The 20,436-nt window shown below is 36.7% G+C and overlaps 1 protein-coding gene across 1 annotated transcript in view; it reads right to left on the bottom strand.

Moving 5' to 3' along the window:
* Nucleotides 1–94: 94 nt before the first annotated feature.
* Nucleotides 95–20,436, bottom strand: part of RUNDC3B (RUN domain containing 3B) — a 55,746-nt gene continuing 35,404 nt past the window's right edge. Inside the window, exons 9-11 of the mRNA XM_054193094.1 lie at nucleotides 5,509–5,655; nucleotides 5,024–5,139; nucleotides 95–2,467 (exon numbers count right to left, since the gene is read on the bottom strand). Coding sequence (XP_054049069.1) covers nucleotides 2,322–2,467; nucleotides 5,024–5,139; nucleotides 5,509–5,655 — 409 coding nt within the window. The 3' untranslated portion in view covers nucleotides 95–2,321. The remainder of the gene's footprint in view (nucleotides 2,468–5,023; nucleotides 5,140–5,508; nucleotides 5,656–20,436) is intronic.

The raw sequence follows: 20,436 nt of genomic DNA on the forward strand, positions 1-20,436 counted from the left end.
TGATACAAAACGTTTAATTTACATGCAACATTTATGGAACGTCAAGGCAACAAAACATACAGTTTTGGCATTTTTTCAATTTATTTTTGAAAAATGACTAATGTTTAAAACTGAGAAAGACACACACAACTGATTTCCCATGCACAAAATGACACCCCAAAACTCACAGTGGTGTCAGACCACATAAAAGACTTCAGTTAAATGACACATGAATTTCACACCAGTAGCTCCAAGAAAAGAGCCATCAGCGAACATGACTGAAGATCATGATTATACCCCCTCCAAAACTGATGTAGTGGGAGAAGTGTCCAACAGCAAACAAGACCTATTAAATCACTGTACCTTGATGTAGAATATTAAGTTGTGGAATCCATATTCCCTCATTGTATTTGTAGTAAAAATGCATCTCTATTTTACAAATTAGCATTTAATAATGTTCCTCAACTGCCAGGAGAGAACAGGTGCTTAATGTGATAACAAAAAACCCCAGTTACATGCAGTAATGGACATGCTGACAGTGTATGAAAGGATTTAATGGTCAGAGTTTATTACAGAGAAATTAACTGGGTGGGTACACGAGGGCTTGAAAGACAAGGTCTGGTGGATTTTGGTAAGCTGCTTTAAAAAATCTGCATTAAAATGGCATCAGGAGTTGTTTACCCTGCCATGGATGCAGTCACCTCCAGCACCGTGGACTGGAGAGTTGAGGAGATGCACCTTGAACCTCCTCCAGCTAAATCCAACAGTGCGTTGCGTTCCAGAGATGCGGAGCCTCATACTTACAAAGGCTGAACGTTTCCTGTAGTTGTCAGTAAAGGTAAGAATGAATCCTCTCTTTCTTTCAAGCCCACCCAAAGATGGCCAGATCATAGTAGTAGTGCCAAGGTACCATTGCAAGAGGCAAATCAACTAAAACCGTACAGAGCGTAGTGACATACTGTAAACATCTAAGAGTAAGCAAGAATTAAAAATCTGTCTTGTATTGCAGCTACTCATGTAAACAATTTATGAAACTTCTTTGGCACAAAAAAGCATTTTCCCTAGCACTTATAAATACAACGTACTTACATGCATTTAAGTTTTGTTTAAAAAGTTACTAATCATACTGATAAGCATTGCCTTGATTAGCAAAATTCATAGATAAAGGATCCATCGTATCTTACAAAGAATTAAGAATATAGTTTGCAATTCAAAAATTAATTTGCAAACTTTGAAACTGTAGGGTATTTTGGAAAGTTATTTCCATTTTAAAAAAGTCTCCTTTTATTTTTTGTATCAGTAATTTAAATCAATGGCAAGTAATTTGAGAAAACTGACTTAAATAAGTTCTGCCATATTACCTAATCAAGAAAAATACCTATTGCACTACTACAGGAATGAGAAAAATCTTTAACATGAGAATACTGTCATTACATTGTCTTTGTTTCCCCTTTTTCCTTGGGATCTTGCCACTAAACCCACAGTCCAAGCTTCCCAAGGCACTAACCCCACCATCCTTAGTCCCCATCTTTTCAGCAAGGCCAACAAACCAAGAAATTTCTCGTATAATGTTTGTTGTTGTTTTTATGATCTCGTATATCTGTAACTCAGGTGACTCAAAAGCATTCAGTGAGTTTCCTCAACATTTACAAATTGCTAAATATGCTCGATTGAGATGATCGACTTACATTTGTTATTCACATGCAACTTCAAGGATTAGTAAGAGTGTTTCAGTGTGACTCTTCAGTGCGATTCAGACATCTCCTAAGTGCCATGATGCTAACAGGAATGCAAAAATCTAACATTGAGTCAACTTGAGAAGAGCTGTTGATAGGTTAAATACGCTATTTGAGGTCCTACGCAACCTACACAGATGAAAAGCTGGATTTTTAGGTAAAATATTTGCCTACAAAGACTGGCGCTAAGGATTCCCTGCCTGTTCTGCAAGAGTTGACAGATATTGAAAGCACTGCAGAGAAGCACTGTGGCTAGAGTAGGGCCAGGCCATTGCAAGGAGAAACAAAGGTCATGGGCAGTTAAGTAGGGGACTGATTTCCAACTGTTTCATTTTAAAAATCAGTCACAGGCATCAGATTATATGTCCTGTACCTGACCAAGAGCTTTAAATAATTCAAGACTGAAATAGAAAATTTGAAGAGTCCTCTCGGGGAGAAAAAAAGTTTGAATGAAAACTGACAGAATTTGTGAATTAAACAGGTAACCATGAAAAGAAAAAAATAAACCAGCTTATTTTTAAACTCAGAACTAGCAGTCTTCATTGCAAGTCATTTTATGGAACATAAACCAAATGCATACAACACAAAGCTCTTCTTGCGTGTATCTCAAGATGGTGTTAAGCCTGGACTCGTCATCTCTGTTGTGGGACTTGCAAGATATTCACTTGATTTCAGACTTGTGAGAGATTTGTAGCTTGCTACAGATGTAAGTGAGCCACAAAGACCAAGCAACGATGGAGTGTCTTCCTTCCCTGTTAAGAAAGACAATAATTAAGCTAATAATTCTTACAGCACAAGATGACCTGACCACAAAAATAAAAAAGAGGGAATAGAAAAAACCGTTGCATCTATGCTATTATGAATTACGTATTACTGTGTTAGCACCTGCATACTTCATAAATGCAATTAGGAAGACATAATTTATGCCATACCTTCCCTGTCCAGGTGGTAAGGAGATCCCTACCCTGCATTAGAGGCTGGGCTGGAGTCAGTCTCCTGCAGAGGGAGACCCGGAGGTTCCACCGACTGCACGGTGGACTGAAGTTATTAATTCAAGCACTGGTTTTATGCCTGGACGCGTTCCTGTGCAACCTGCTCTAGGTGACCGTGCTCTGGCAGGTGGGTTGGACGGGACGATCTCCAGAGGTCCCTTCCAGCCCCGACCATTCTGTGATTCTGAGAGTGCATTATATATAAAGGGAAGTGACGTTCCTAATGCAACATTAGTACCCGAGATCTAATTTTACATCTCTCGGAAAGGAGTAGAATTAACTGGAATCAGGATATATTTCTTTAAAAATAAGCATGTTTTGTTTTTTAAACCTTGCTAATTTGAAATGCATTAGGCTCCGACCACTGGAAATAAGCCCTGCGTATCTGCCCTGGCATCCAAAGACACTTCACAGTTAATAGGAAACATACGTACAGGTACCAGACTGCATTGGACAATTTCTCTACTTATTTTATGTCTTCCCTTCTCAGAATACCTGTTCAAATCACTTTGTGCGAACTCCGCTAATAAATTACATTATAAAGAACCTGCTCTACCAGCATGTCCCTATTTCATCCTCCTGGCTCACCTGCAGAATAGAAAAGATGCCTTAAACTAGAGATTAAAATGAACTTAAAAAGGTCACACAGGCACAAGATTTTATCGATAAGCCAGTCTACCAGATTTTTTTTAAATCACATCTATAAAGTAGCATTTCTTAAAATTGTGTCTCCTGTTCCTGACAGAAAAGTTTTATTCTCATGAAAAGGATGTAATAAAAAAAACCCCAACCCCAAACTGCACCATGCACGACAATAATTATGGAAAAAAAAAAAAAGTGACACGTAGTTCTCTTGCGTCACTTATGGTTCTTATTAGCAGTTTCCAGTAGATTTTAGGTCTTACCTCTGTTGAGCTTTTTTTAAGTGACTGAATGGCCTTCCCTAAAGAACGAACTAGATTAGCTCTTCTAGAAAGTCCTCACTTTCAGAAAAGTCGTGATTCCCATAAAAAATACCCTTTAAAGCCTACATTCAATTTGAGGACACGAAGAGCAGTGTAACACCATTTAGGCACAGCCCTCGATTTCAACAAGTGTGAACTAAAAATCCGACCACATCAGATGAGCGGGCTTAATAGTAACGTGAAAGTTTACTACTTCCAATCTTTTAATTAAAACTGCCATGCTGAGAGTTAGACCAGAGGTATTTTAACAGCAGAATCACATGCCGTGTCTTACAAAATTATGTTATAGCTTAGGTACTGATGAACCTCACTAATTTAGAAGTGAAATGTTGTGTCACCTTTAAAGACAGAGTGTTGAAATCAAAACCTAAACTATTATTGTCAGCGGTTTTCCCACACTTTAATTTACAAAAGATAAAACAAAGCATAAATTCAAACGATTAATATTGCAAAAAAACAGTTGAAAGCACAAGAACTCTTGATAATATCCATGCTCATTCTATTTCACTTGCTCTAAGCTAACTTGACATAATTTAGATTTTAAGACTGGTTACAGTTTTAGAAGTTCTGAATTTTACCTCCTTAATATTTTAAAAACAAGAAATTTTACAGTTATAAACTACTAAGGCTCTGTATTGTCAAGTCTATTTAAAGTTAACATTTCATGAGATACAAAAAGGATTTTTTTAATAGCAATTTATGTTCTGTACCCCAAATACTTCTATTTCAGAAGTCTTCCAGCATTTTTCCGCTTTTCACACTTGCCCACAAGATGGAGCAGCTAAACTTTGCTAGGCGTACAGATTTTGAAAGGGGGGGGTGTCTATTACATGTCTATATTAGCACAGTTCATATCATCTTGCTCTCTCTCTCTAGTAATAGAAACACTGTCAGGCTGCATCTCCACACATAAACGTTGAACGCAAGATGTAAGAATGACAGTGGTCGTTGCAAATCCAGTCCCTTTAATCCTTCTTTTAAGAAACAAAAAAGGAAACTTAAGGAACTCAAAAGATTTCAGTTAATTATATCAGAAAGATGACAGAAGATCCTCCTTGTAGCTGAGCTGTCTCTGGTTCTATGATGGAGAAGGAAGATAAGCAACAAATTTTAAGCTTAGCTTTAAATACAGCACGAAGTCTTATAATTATTGGGGGGTGGGGTGGGCATCTTCATAAATCCAAACTTATTTGAAGTATAGTCCTTAGGGAAACTGAAACAATTTGCGTAACAATGAAAAAATATACTCTTCAACGCGTATTTTGTTCACACTGAAATTTCATCTCACACGGACTGAAGATCAGAGCTAGGAAGAATAAAATAAAATGAAGTCACTAGACTGGCTCTGTACCTTCGTTTAACAAGTTCATTCCATCCTGCTTCCCATCCTGCGAGTGACCTGGGTCCAGAGAGGACTGGGAAAGACTAACTTCTGCTGAAAGCTGGTCCAGACTTTGAAAACTTTTCCTGCAAAGCAAGCAACCCATTTAAAGATTTAACTCGATGCTTCAATTATCCTTAAAAAGTTTCTAAAAAAACTCCCAAATCTAGGCAGTTAATCTTTCTTCTCTTAAACGCTCTCTTTTTTTGTTTCTTTGTTTCCTAAAACAGTTTTTTCCTAAAGCAATGATTTCCTCCCCCCCCCTCACAAATTAATCCAAAGGAAGGAAACTTTTATGGTAAACGAAAGAAATTGATCTTTTTTCTGCCAGCTGATCCTTGTACATTGTAATAGGCAATTCCAATAGGACACATTTGAGAGTATGTTAAGGGAAATGTATAATTTTTAGTTTTACTGTTCCTCTAAAGGTGAAGAAAAATAAATATTCAACTTACTCATCCCATTGTTGATTGTGCTTTCTATAGAGCAGAGTGTCCAAGGCAACAGCATTGACATCCAGAGCTCCTGGGGAAGGCCACTGATTGGTGAGGTGAGTAGTTAATTCTTGTCTTGATCTCAAGTCATTATTCTTTAGCACAGTCCTGTGAATACAAAACGCAGTAAATCTCAGTCTATTAAATGCAATTCCTTAAGGTACAGAAAGAAAAACAGGACAAATAGTCCTGACCAAGTTGATACTTCGAGTGGTCAAGAGGTTGGAATTTTCATAAAACTGTTCATCGTAAACTGTTCATTTTTCCCCAGGGGAAGCAACTTAGAAACCTGTTGAGGTGTATTTAGGAACAGAAAAAAGTTGAAGTTAGAATCTTTCTGCAAAAGCAATAAAAAAGCAGCTGCACGCTAATGATTTTTTCTGCCAACATGATGGTAATTTACAGGCCGACTATGGGAATGTGATGTCCTTCCCTCACCAATTTTTTTTTTCCCAGTTTGAACACACCGCCCTTTCCTCAATACTTCTGCAGAATGAATTAAAAACCAGACATGTTAATTCCATTAACATGGAATAAAAATACAACACATAGTTATTCTGTTTTCTACCCCCTTACAGTTTCTACTAATTTATGTTTTTAAATTACAGAAAACGTGTTAACATGTTCAAAGTAGTTTTGCCTCATATTCCCATGAAACAGACCGGTTTTCTAAAATTCTGGAAACGAGGAAGCTAATATGCCGATATTGGAAATCATCTGCCAAAAGTCCTACAGAAATAAGGAAAGTACGTGGTTCTTCAGGCTCCAAGACAAGATCAGCCTTTTTCCAATGGTACAAGGCAACCTCCAACCGACCCTCATACTGCTGTAGAGTAACTCTAGAAACAGAAGCAATATTGCTTGCTAACCCCTAAATCCTCCAATCCACTAAATACTAGGCAATAGTAAAATGCTGCTTTACAACAAGTCTGACTACCTCTGGCTTGAAGCGAATAGCTAATGTCACGTATCTCCACGCTGAATGTACTCAGGAGTTCAAAGCCAAATGCCATGTTGTTAGCTGAAATGCCAAACTGCACAGCAAATTCAATACCTATTCATGGTACACATACATTTATGTGAATTCACAAATAACATTGTCAACGGGTCTATTTTTACAGTGCGGTTTTTATTCTGGTGGTAACTGAACTGTTTAGTCAAGTACCTCAGTACGGGCACATAACACCACCCAAAGGGCCCAAATTTCCCATAAAACAAGGTAAGACAATAGTGAGTTCAGTAAGGAATTTTTAGTAGCCGAGTTTCAGAGAGGAGACAGATGTACAGCAATTCTGCAAGAGAAGGTGATGAAGCACCACAGTGAACAAAACTTTTTGTTCAAGAAACTTTTCTCAAGATGACAAATTTCCCCAGTGTTCATGCAAGTAAAAAAAAAAAATCAAAAAAAAAATCAACTTTTCGCCCCCCTCACCCTCCTCAATAAGGGGTCTGTAAGAATAACCACTTTGATAACCCAAAGCTCTCAAGAATTTCAAATATCTTGTATGGCTTTCACTCCTCCATGCAATTCCCCTAATCCCAGGGGGTACGCGGGGCATTAAACAGGTCTGTGAAAGGCTTGTTGATTTGAGGAAACTGAAACACTGACCTGGCAAATTCTTGTGAGGTTTGCCAGCTACACTACATCACTGCCTTATTCAGAAGGACAAGTTTTGTAACTTCTACTAAGAAGTATTAACAACTACTAAGAAGTATCTAGCAACTACTTTCTACTAAGTAGTATTAGCAACTATGCACACGGTAACTAAGTGCAAATTCATACCCATCTGACCCGTACGTGTAAATGCCCATGTGGACAACTCCTGTACGTTATCGCCACACGACTCAGCAGCAGTGCTAAATAAACACGCTGAGCAAAGACGACAAAACCACACAGCTACAGGCAAGTTGCTAATAGTGGAATTTTGGCATTTTACGTAGGTTTCGATACTGAGGTTTTTCCCACAAATCTTTACACTATAGTAACCTGAAATTTCACCCTTTGTATGGATAAAGTAATTCTGAAACAAAGCCTAACCAAACTGCTGCAAGGATTTTAGCATAACAACATTTAAAGACAGTTCCAGTAGATCAGTACTTTAACCACTTCAGCATGCTCAGGAAGAAAAAAACAGGCATCAAGTAGGATACAAAAGTAACTATTCCCCTCTTAAAACTCTTCCGCTTTTATTTTGAATCTTTAAAAATATATAAAAATAATTTTGAATGTATGAAATCGGTCCAAACACAGTATTCAGTATATATAAAATAGTAGTATAGAGAACAGGAAATTAGACAAAATATTTATAGCAGGTACTGGTAGCTACCACCTGTTTTTTGACTTTGTAGATTATTTGGCTGTTTGCTCTCTTGCCGCCATTTCTGAAGTATCATGAGATTCCACTGCAGCAAAGACTTATTAAAAGCACTGCTTGCAAACAGCAATTCTTTCAAGGTATAAAAAAAGGCAGTATCAAATTATGCATATTTACCAGACTTATCTTAAGAGTCAAAGTATTAAACTTTTAAACTAAGAATCATGGAATCATTTAGGATGGAGAAGACCCTTAAAATCATTGAGTCCAACTGTGAACCTAACACTGCCAAGTCCACCGCTAAACCATGTGCCTAAGAGCCATGTCTACACACCATCCATCATCCCGAAACTCTTAATCACCATGGGGCAAAAGTGATCCTCATACAAATATTTAAAAACAGTGAGAGGAAAAGAAATGGAGACAAAAGCCTTTACTATAGAAAAGAGTTAAAAGGGAAGGAAACAGGATCAAGTTTTAATGACAAAAGCATACAAATTTCAAAACGCTCAATGTGAAAAAATACTGCACAAGATTATTGAATGCTGTCCTACTCTTGATAGACAAGAGGAGCTCTTTCTAGAAGTTAAGAGCTCTCAAAAGACAACAATTTATTTTATCCAAGGCAAACTGAATTTCTACAGTAGCACTTTTGTTCCTCAGAATGCAAACACTGTCACCAGTGCTGGCCAAATCCAGGCTGCGATACTGCACGGTCTGAAGTAGGACTTTTCTTAATGATCACAATGAGTGCAATGAAGATTATGAGCTTTCCTCTATACCTTTACTGTCAGGCTGTTTAACCAAAAGAAGAATATTGCTATTAAAACTTATTTATCTGCTGGTATAGCAAAATAAGTTTGGCATATAAAAGCTTTCATAGGAAAAATTAGAATAAAGTCTTCATAGAGCAAAAATAAGAAATGAAGAATTGGTAGATAGGTACAAATGGCAAATAGGGGTGTTTGTGACATTTACAAGTTTCACAAAATATTCAAGAATAAAATGTAAAATTAGTATTTTCTGTTATTTACACACACATAGAAAAAAGGAACTACTGAAGTCTTTGGGCCTTGACTAGGAAATATTTCAAAAGTGTTACCAAAAGTTCACATAAAAATAATGTAATGTCATATATAAGCTTCTGTATAAAATGCTGGTCTGTAGTAAAACATACTGAACTGGAATAGCCTACGTACAAACAGATTCTATTCTATTGCTTCCGTGCCCGAGAACAAAGTGCTGGTGAGAAAAACCAGTTAAAAACCAGAATGACCTGAATGCCTGCAGACCAAGACTCAAAGCCTAGACTTTATGAAGGATATGACCACACGACTTCTAAGCATAATACATCATAACACTGAAGATCACAAGTATGCAGTTCTATTTTTAATTAAAATTCAATAAAATATTGTTCTATTGGTTTTGTAGCGGTGAGGATTTAAGGATGATGCAAGATAAGGTTTGTAGACAACATGTTAAGTCACTTAATACAGGAGTAAAAGCAAGGACATTTCAAAAAGGGAAGAGAGAGACAAAAGGGTTTACTATAGAGAGAAGTTAAGAAAGAAGGGAATATGATCAAGTTTGAGTGAAAACAAGCAAACCAGTATATACAACAAGCTGTTAACTACTTTTCTTCACACTGGAAATATAAAACTTGAAAGCCAAAAAGAAGATAAAACCAATGGCTTCCAAAGGTAACAATCTCAGGAAGATAGTTGGTACACAGAGAATACAGTGGATCTTATTAAGAGATTGTATGATTATTTTTTGAATGAAAGAAAGGCAGCGTGTGAGATCTGGCTGAAGAGGGTATCCTGGACTAACACAGTGAGACTGCGGGGTGCAGGAAGTTTTGTGTAGAGTAGGGAGAATATGTAAGAATTTATTATGTGAGCAGAGGGGTTACACTGATTTATGGTACATCACTTAATCTAGGCACGAAAAAATTCTTCGTTGTCTGAAAGCCTGTGAACTTCTTCTGCCCATCCACAAACTGGTATGTTCTCTACGTACAATCATTTAAAGTTCTGAAAAACATTACAAAAAGCCAGAAATACTGAAGAGATGGCAGGCAGAGAGAGACTATTTCTAATTCCTTTGGAAGTAATTGTTGAATTGCTATTTCCATACTGATAAATGAGGCAAACCCAGCAAAACGCTTGTTGGGATTTATTACAGGAGATAGGCGTTTGTAATGCTGGAGACAGGATATATTTAAAAAAAAAAAAAACGCTTTTAAAATTATCGAATATATTTTGCATTACTTCACGGCATAGATTTTTCCATACACACATATGTAAGAGAAGTCTCATTATGTTGGCCCAGGATACCCTGTTTAAGTTATGACATTTAAATTGTGGTGCATTTTTTTTAACATCTAATGAAAGAAAAACTACGTACAGATTCAAAATACTACTGCAACTAGTAACTTGCTAGGGACAACAAGCAGCAAAGGAGAAGAGAACGTAATCTTAATACTAGAGCACCTCATTCTCATTAAAGCTAACAAATACTTGGCTTACATTTATATTTTTTTGTTCTCTACGTCAGAAACTGCTATTTAAATTAAGCTCCTCTTAGAACACGAAGAAAAGTATTCAGTAAAAACATCCTGCTAATGAATTCCTGCCCACTACAAAAAAATACTGATGATTCATTAACTAATCAATACTAACATACTCCCAAGACAGGAATAAGTGTCTGCCTGAAGTGCAGATACGCATATGCTCCCGCCAGGCCTGTAAATTTACTTACTTTTATTCAAGAATAACAGCAACAGAGTATTAACATCAGGTTTATACAGCTATTCCCAGAAACGCCTCTGCATGCTTTTGACTTTCAGTCCTTTAATTGTGTATTTAGAAAGTAGGGAAAAGTGAGATCAGTGAAGTCTTCCCATGAACATCCTTCTCCACTAGTGTTTACTGGCCCTGTCTTTGTCAGGTACTCTCAAGAATATTTACTTGCTGATTTCCTCAGCTTTTATTGTTTTATTTGAGATGTTTATTTCCTGATTTATTATTTTGAGATTATTTACTACGCACAAGCAGACTATCATAATGTATGGATCACATATAATAATAAAATGCAATTGACAAATTGCTGCTCATTCCCATCCCTGCTCCAGAGCACGCTGCCCTTTCAGTTGTTCTGGTACAATCACGTGAGAGCCCCTCAGAAAATGGATCATCGAAGTGGTCAATTTTTTATTTTTTTAAAGAAGCTTTCTTTAAAAATAAATAAATTAATTAATTCATAACTTAACCTGACAAACCTGTTTGGACTAGCATCACTTTTGGCAGCGCAGCTACCTCTCAAAAGGATAAGAAATTAGTCCTTTGAATTAACACATCTAAGAATTCTGCATCTTGAAACTGTGACCTGCCTCGATTCGCTCATTCATAGGGCAGAGGGGCACAAAAGACAGCACATATGTGAGGCTGCTGCACGCAAAATGGAAATTATATAGAAAGTTTAGTCCAAAGTAACATAGAAAAGCCTTATCTTTGTAACCACATAAAATTCCTGGTCTCACTTCAGCTAGACTGGATTTCCACTTTCCCCTGGATCAAATCCATATTCACGCCATTGGAAGCCTATTCTGAAAGACCCATTTACACAGATTTGTTTGTTTAATAGACAAAGAGTTAGTTTTGTTTCCAATTATACCTATGAAAAACCAGTAATTTCTTACCTGCAAGTTTAATTTCTCCAAATCCAGAAAATGCCAGTCCAGTTGGCAATTTGCCCTCCTACCAGCAGATGAAGACAGGAAATAAACCAAACAGACTAATTCCCTAAGAAAGGGAATTATATCAGATGAGTGCTCCAGTTCAAGAACTACCTGAGTAGTGAAAAGTAAAAGTGAAAATAAAAGCTTAAAAAAAAAATAAAAACATTTGAATAAGAAAGAACAAGCTTTAGAAACCTTTATTTAGGACAAGAAATATGGAATGCAAACTGAAATTGACAGCATACATGAATATAACTAAAATCTGTAAGAGCAACTCTAAAATAAAAGGGAACTCTCAAATTGTCAGTACTGTAGCAAGAGTGAGCTGTCTGGACTGGTATGTTATTGGACTTTGAGAAATTAGATCAGCAGGTACGAAAATGAGTTACTTACCAGTAGGTTTTGATGCTGCAATATATCACCTCTCTCAGGGTTGTGCACTGTGCACAGACACAGTATTCCCCAAATTAGATGCCAGAGCAGTTAGATCCCAGCAGACTTTCTAATGGCAGTGGCTGTAGCGAAAAAAAGCAGGCATGTCCTACCACACCACGTTTTCTTACTCTTTGTGGGCAACAGATCTTCATGTGTAACAGCAATGGTACTAGTGCCACAGAACAGATCCCCTTGAAGCTTCTTCAGCAAGCAATCTTTTCAGTCGTCCTTTATTATCTCCTGAAGATCTTGAAATGTATCCTCCAGTAATAAAATTACTGTCATCGATTTTATACAGCCTTTGATCTCCTTGACCTTTGGAGTAACTTGGAAAGCTTATATCGGCAGAAATACCGGCAGCTTGACTCTTGAGTTCTAGCCTAATTACAGTGGAGATTTTATTTCACAATACAGACATCCAGACTGCATCAAAACACACCACAATATGTTAACTTTGCGTGTGCTCATTAAAATGTTACTGCAGCACATGATGGACACTCCTCATGTCCTTGGACAAACAACCAGGCCCTGATTCCTTTGGAGGAAGACAGCAGGCAGAACACAACCAGTTTCCCCAGCTAGTGGGTCTTGACTGAAAATATGAAACATACTGAACTTGACTAGCAACCAAACTATTCTAAAAGTAAAGAGCAGCTTTTAATTCTGTTCTTCAAGTATCAGATCCTTTCTGCTGCAAAATGGAGAACTCTTAGCAAACAGCTTTTTTTGACACATTATCAAATTTGCCTTTAGTAAGTACGTTCTCAAACACAGCTTGTCATTCAAGGCATTTTTTTTCGATGTCAGTCATGTAAATACAAATTATCTGTCTACAGCTGAACTCCTTTTAAAAGAACATTTCTATGGGGGAGAGATGGGGGGGAAGATAAATCAAGATCTTCCTTCAGAACAGATCAGGAAAACTTCACCGAAACCAGTGGTCTTCTCCATAATTTTTTGCCATTTTACTATGCTTCCCTTGGATTCAGTAAAAACAGCAGTATGAACTGCAAAGTGGTTGGGTAAACTTTGGGTTGACAGAACAACCACTTTTTTAAACCTCCACTCACATATTAAACCAGCAAGAGTTTCAGCAGAGATATCCGACGTTATAACTGTAAGGTAACTGTAAGAGGGATCTTCTATATATGCTAGTTTTGGCAAATACTTGTCTATAAGCCTCCTTCAGAATGCCATGTTTCTAACTACAAAATAGCAAATATACGAATGTTGACTTACTTTGAAGGATAGCAGACCATGTTCATTAAAAAAAAAAAGGCAAGAAAGTAAAAAAAAAAAAAAAAAAAGCAGCAAGCCATGAGTAATGTAAGTTCTTCCTGGTAGTTGAATCAGAATTAATACAAGTACCAAACTATGCAAACAGTAAGACAGAGCTTCAAAGCCTAAGGCAATTGCAGAACAAAAAAAAAATGCAGGATGAAAATCTGATCCAAGGGGAGAGGTGGGGGAAAAGGGGGGGACGGGGGATAACACGACCCAAAAAACCCTCCACACACAGAAAAAAGAAGAGCAGAAATGGAGAACTGGGGAGGAAAAACAGGCAGCAAATAAAAATCTTTGCCAAGTGTAATTTGTAATAAGAAAATACTGAAAATTTTATCACGTTAAGTGGTTGCATAAGAATATCTCAATGACAAACAGAAAAAGCATCAATTCAAATCTCAACCACTTGCTATCCAAATAGAAAGGCAGCTAATAAAAGCTTCTTGCTCAAGAAATCAGGTAACACACTACACTGTATTTTCTTGGTTATAATTTCAGACATTTCACTTTTTCTATTTTAAGCCTTTCCAGAAATTATTTAAATTGTGTTTTATTTTAACAAAATATTGCAAAAACCCAAGACACAAAGTTCTAACCTTAAAAATGAATTTCAAAGAATGAAAAAATAAGCTGTATCATAAATTTACAAATGCCATCTTTTTTTTTTTTTTTTTAAATAAAACCATTTATGTGACTCTGCGTATGCACACTGACTTGCAACTCATCTTTCTTTTGGTCAAACTATTTGCATTTCAGAGAAACTTTTACTTTTGTTTTGAAAATATAAAGTGGATTTTTCTGTTCCTTTTTACTAGATGAAACTTAATTCTCTATCTGATTTACTTAAATCAATAAATATAGCCAAATGAAACTGAAATTTAGGATAATTTAAATATCAATTTCTTTTGTCTAAAGAATCTTAGAGATCACTACAATAGATCAACGATAACGCAATATCTCTGCAAATACAGAACTAGCCTCTCCTCACCATTCTAACCTGGCACTATTCTTCCACCCTCACAAAAATTGGTTCTATTTCCACTATTTGTCATTTAAATTCCATTTGGTTTGGTATTGAACTTCATGTAACTTGCATTAAATATATTAGAAGAATGTAAAAGTAACTTTTGTTCAACTCTTCTCATTTACGTATAAGCACTATCAAATACCAGCTTTTGCCATGAGTATCTTCCAGAACATAGAAGCAAATCTACAGTAAATGAATGTGAGGGTTAAGAAATGAAGCAAGAAAAACTGGGACTCTCAGAAGTAAATGGTAATGGAAGTTTGTTTATCTAAATGGGTAAAGAACAAAAAGATCAAATTCAGCCTCTATTATTGTACTCCAGGAGTTAATGATTATGCACCGTGATTGACTTACCCTGTTTTTTAGCTGATGTTCTCTATCCCCTCCATCGCAGTCAGTATGAAGTTATTCAAATTGTTTTATGAAAAATCAAAGCCTCAGGTTCACCTGTTCTAGACATGAGATAATTCTCTTTGTGGAATTGAAAGAGGAAAATATTGATGTTTGTTGCATAGGTCCTTTAGCATTACTATGTCAAAGCAAGTATACTTTTTCTGTCAGTTCAGGTAAGTTCAGGTAATATTAACAGATGAAGAAACTCCATGATCAGTACGATATGCTTTTCTACTGGGAACGCACATCATTTGCAACTGTGTTGCGTTGAGGCCTTCAAACATACAATACTTCTCATTATTATTTTGAAAGACCCCATATCCCCCTGCTCCCAACCTTCTAATTCTATGCTGGATAAAGATTCTGGAATTTGGAATGCGTGGACTGCTAATGTCCAAGTAACTTAAAGCCTTCTTGCGTGCTACTTGTATGCAATGCCTTTATCCATAGAAGTGTAGCTATGGGAGAAAAGAGAAAGGATGCCACTATAAAAACAGATTTTAGTATTACACATTAGAGACTCAGAGAAGGGGACACATTGCCATGCTAATGTCACTAAATATGCAAAATGGTCAAAAGGAAAGTCCCCGTGATTCTCTAACCCACTAAGGAAAAAAAAAACACCAACCCCCCCCCCCCCCAATAAAATGAAAAAAGAAAAATAAAAGAGAAAGTAAAGAGGAGATTCCTTACAAAACTGAGTATTTTTCACTTTGGAGTCAGCCAGCATTTTGCTGTAAACATACTAACACATCTTGTCCTTGAAGACCATCAATAATTCAAAAGCTGTTAAATTTTGAGGTTTATTTTAATATATATGTCCTTTTAAACCCCTTTTTTTAAAAGTTCAGAACAAGTTATTAGAATATGAGGGTTTAAAATAAATCCCTCCCTATCTAATGCATCTTGCAGAATAAGTCCTGTTCTTCAGGCTGCTATCAATACAGAAACTTTTGGCTTCCTGCTGCATAATAAACCCATGCAATCCCTCTGGATTCTAAGAATAGCGGGTCCTCCATCATGTTGGAGGCTTGTCTGCAATTTTGTTTAATTCTGCATATTTCTTTGCTGTGCCTCATTCTGTACATTCTGCTCTGAATTGCGGGAGTCCGGCTGTCCATGTGCTACGCCCAGCTGAACTTTTTCTAGACATACTTTCAAGCAAAAAGGAAACTCCCGTGTCTTCAGAGGCTTCCACCTCACTAAAAACAGAACTTTCCCTCTTGCTGTCTATCCACACCTTTGTAAAACAGAACAGGTGTACAATATTGCAGCAAACTTAAAATGAAAGAATTCCACAAAACAAAAATCCAAACCACTGCATAAACAAAACAGTTTTAACATCTGTCGATGTGTAATGTTTCTTCTACACTGTTTAAAAAAAAAAAAAAAAGAAAAAAGAAAAAAAGTACAGACAAGTTGAGCAAAGGAGCTGAAAGCAGACCAGACTCCAATACTAAGGATTTAAAACTCCTGCTGCAAACTTGAGGGAGACAGAGGACATACAGGAAGCATTACAAATAAAAGCACGGCTAATGTGAATTATGGTTTGATAGCAAGGATCCATGAAAGCTTTAAAAGGAAAGGATTATCGTTCTCAGTTTTGACATTCTAGGAAAGAAATTTGCCGAGATCAAACATTAAATTTTAATCTCCCGGTTCTTTTCAGTGAGAAAATAAAGCAGCTACAACAAATTGGATTTACTGTACTTATGCAGTTGAGGAATTCAGCTTCTTAAAGGAAAAAAAAAAATAAAAAAGGTCTTACAAGAGGACTATCTGAAAATGAAGGTAAGAGTGCCAAAGAAGTGATCCAGCCCATTGCTGCAGATTTAGTTTTTGAGGGAGGATTACACAGCCAGGCAAACCACATTTTAAGTTTTACTCACAAGGAGACACAAAACACGGGCTAAATTTCAAAGCCTTTGCTCAGACCCTTCTGCTTCTGTTTCTTTGGACAAGCTTTTCTCTGCTTTGTCTCTGACAGCACAGTTACAGCCTGCATCCTCCACAACTTTGTGCCACCTTCTGTGACCCTTGCCTGCCTGCTCTCAGGCAGAATATTTGTGGCAACACTCTGAAGGCTCCAGAGCATTTACAAACAGAATCTTGACAAAGCAAGGAAAAGCACAGATACTGTTTTCATAAGCAAGTTTTCTAACCAAATGTGTCATGATCAATCTTTGGAAAGGAATCATCTCTGCTACAGAGAATATAGTAAATCTTCCTTTAAGTACTTCATAATAAAAGTGATACGACACGGTTTATTTGAAACAGAGAAGCTCATTTTGCCTGGACTTAAAAATTGAATTTACTCTGGCATGCTGCTCTCACAGAACTATTGTGGCTATGTTCAGGGGCTGCTGAGAATGAGCTGATGGACTCCTCTGAAAGGCAGGATGCATTAACCTGAGCTCAATGCAGCGCTAGCATAGGGAAAAACAAGTGTGTGGACAGCCTACTCCAACAGTCAGTGCCTGGAAAATAGTGACGCATAAGTGACAGGCTGTGTACAACTCAGGAGTGGAAACAGACACAGAACATTTACTGTAATTAAAGAGTGTCACTGATGCAAACAGTCTCTCAGGGTTGCAACTAAACTGTCATTTCCTGTCTTTACAAAGACATTTGTATTATCCAGGTAGGAACTGCGGTATTGCTGGATTAAAATATTAAGAATGGAGTACAAACAGTGTTTGGGCCTTGAAAAGACCAACCAATTCTGAAGTAACAGCCAGACAAATTAAATAAATCTATCTTTAAGATTTCTTAAAACATACAAAAAAATTCTTAATTATACAGACAAGCTTAATACAATGTAAGACGTGAGCGTCCTTACAATTTAATTTGAGCCTTATTTGTGCCATAAGCAAAGACAGAATTTCAAACACAGAAGAGTTTTCTTGACTTCTCTTCCCTCCACAAAACACCAGAACGGGTGTTTTGGGACAAGGATATAGGAAGAAACAGCAGAGGGGGATAAAAAACAGAGCAGTATAAAATAAAGCATAGCTACTGAATCTAAGAAATATATTTTCAATACATGTGATAAATAAACAAAAATAAAAATTAAAATATTGCACCAGCTGGGACAATGGGGCTGTACCATCTTACACCAGGCACATCAGTCTGAACACCTGAGAAATACCTTATTGGTATACGGAAACCCGTATTGGTAAACATTATGCAAATCACTATTGTAATTTCAACAAAAATCACAGCAGAACAAAAAAAAAAATTTAAAACATTTTGAGGTTATCTCTGTAGACAATGCTTTCCTTTTTCCTTATAACTTTACTTAAAAATATATTTTTGTTAAAGTGATTAACTTTTATAATATCAGTGAGTCACTATGCAGGAGCTGAGTCACTATTCGGGAAATTGATGGAATCTCTCTTGTAATCATACATCAATACTTAACATACATAAATATCAATTTCAAATGCAGAATCTGAACTTTAAAGTGACAAAGGTCAGCAGTTTGCCTTAAGCACAGGTACAGTGTAAGCCAAAAGAAAGACTACAAATCACCCTAAGGTGGAAAAAAAGCCTGTTTAAGCTGAGAGTTTTAATGCACAGATGCTGTGGACAAACAGTTCCAGATTTTGCCCAGCCACTTCTTTGACTGAGCTAACTAGTCCTTCAAGGTGGTGGTCTCCAAAGTGGGGTGTGTAAGACAATCCTTTGGGGTATGGGAAAAAACACTTTTTGTACTGTTAATAAATGAAAAAAAAAGATAGTGTTTATTTCATTTTTATCTCATCCTTTTTAATTTATATTTTTGTGTATGTTTTATAATGTACATATTAGTAAAGTAGTACATGTATATAATTTGTAAATAATAAATAAATATACCTATATTAGGGTGGTGTGCTCATAATTTTTTTACTGATGGGACGCGCAATCAAATGTGTCTCTGCTCCAAAAGACATTCAACACTTCTTTGCAGGATCTTAGAGCAGGAAGAAATGGCTGCCTCTCAGTTTTGAATACTCCAGGATACAGTTCCTTGATGATTTGGGATCCCTCTCCCATCACATATTGAATGTTGTGGAATTCAAACTGTTTTCTTCAGTTACACACGTCATGGATTACAGGCTTCTCTTGGCTGTCCTCTTGTGAGCTGTTATTTTTAAGCACTTAAGAGCTGTTAATTTTAAGCACTTTAAGAACTGTCCCACCCTCACTGTAAAAATACACTATAGAAGAGTGGAGCCAAAAGCACTATTCTCTAATATTCAACTACAACACGTTCCAGGCAAAAATACATCCCAGTGACAGCAAACACTTCTGAAGAAAGCAAATGAAAGCCAGAATATGTCTCATCATTATTACAATTGACACATATCACTAGGCAACCCTTCATCTAGAGATGCTGAAAGTGCGGTAAAAGAGCAAGCTGTTCTTAGAAGAGAACAGAATAGTTCCAGTTGGAAGGAACTTGAAATGATCATCTAGTCCAACTGCCCGATCACTTCAGGGCTAATTAAAAGTTAAAGCGTAGTATTAAGGGCATTGTCCAAATGTCTCTTGAACACTGACAGGCTTGGGGCATCAGCCACCCCTCTAGAAAGCCTGTTCCAGTGTTTGACCACCCTCTTGGTACATAAGTGTTTCCTAATATCTAGTCTGAACCTTTTTCTTGATCAGCCGTGCATTAGTTTAAATGCATCTGACTGATGATCAGGTGGTGTATTGCAGTTTCCCTTTTCTAACTTGATTTGCCATCAGACACCTGCCAGCAGAGCAAGATGTCCAACCCCAAGATGGATGGGCATATTACTACAAAATCCAATTAAGCTGAGACACAAAAAAAATGTTACTCTTTTGTGAGTAACTAATTTGATGAATTTTCAGCTTCATTATTTTCCAGATATTGGTATTCATGAGATCCTTGAAATGGCTTTTAACTAAATAGGAAACTGTTTTGTTCATTGTAGTTTGGAGACTCAAGTGTGTGAGACAAAGTTAAGAATACTGAAAATTGTAGATCACTAAGTTTTGCATAGCAGCTGTAAAACAAATATTACTTCCAAGCTTCTCCAATCTCCTATCTCCATATTTATTTCATGCTTTATAGCAAACTGCCTTATAAAATATGAATATGGAAAAGTTTTTCTGTAGGTAATCAAATTTATAACCTGAAGGTCTTGTTGATCCCTAGTGTTGCCCGGTTTGCAGGTCAGCAGCAATAACACATCTCTATTCCCCACTCCCACTATTTTTTTTTTTTTTTGGGGGGGGGGGGGGGGGGGGGAGGCGGGGAAGAGGGAAGGGGTAGGAGGGAAGAATCTGTGTGTGTATATGTGTGTGGACAGGCCTAAACATAGGCTCAGATTCTGCCCAAATCTGAGAATTGAGAATATACATAAAACATTTTGACTTGCAGCCTGTGAAAGACCATTCTGGAAACAAGAACAAATACTTACTCAACAGAAATTTGAAGCAGTAGAACTTGCTACCTTAACAACAACCACCAGTGGAATAGAAAAGCATCATTAAAAAGAAAATATAGAATATTTATTTATAATAGTTTCCATTACACAGCAAATGATCCTAAATCAGATCTCAAAGTGTTTTATAAACAATAATGTAATATGCCTCAGGCAGAATTACAATCCCAAACTTGCTCTTAGCTGCTGGTAAAGAATTAAAAAAAGATTACAGTATACATTCACTACGTCAAATACTACTAA

The sequence above is a fragment of the Rissa tridactyla genome, chromosome 2 (assembly GCF_028500815.1).
Source record: "Rissa tridactyla isolate bRisTri1 chromosome 2, bRisTri1.patW.cur.20221130, whole genome shotgun sequence".
Classification (NCBI taxonomy): domain Eukaryota; kingdom Metazoa; phylum Chordata; class Aves; order Charadriiformes; family Laridae; genus Rissa; species Rissa tridactyla.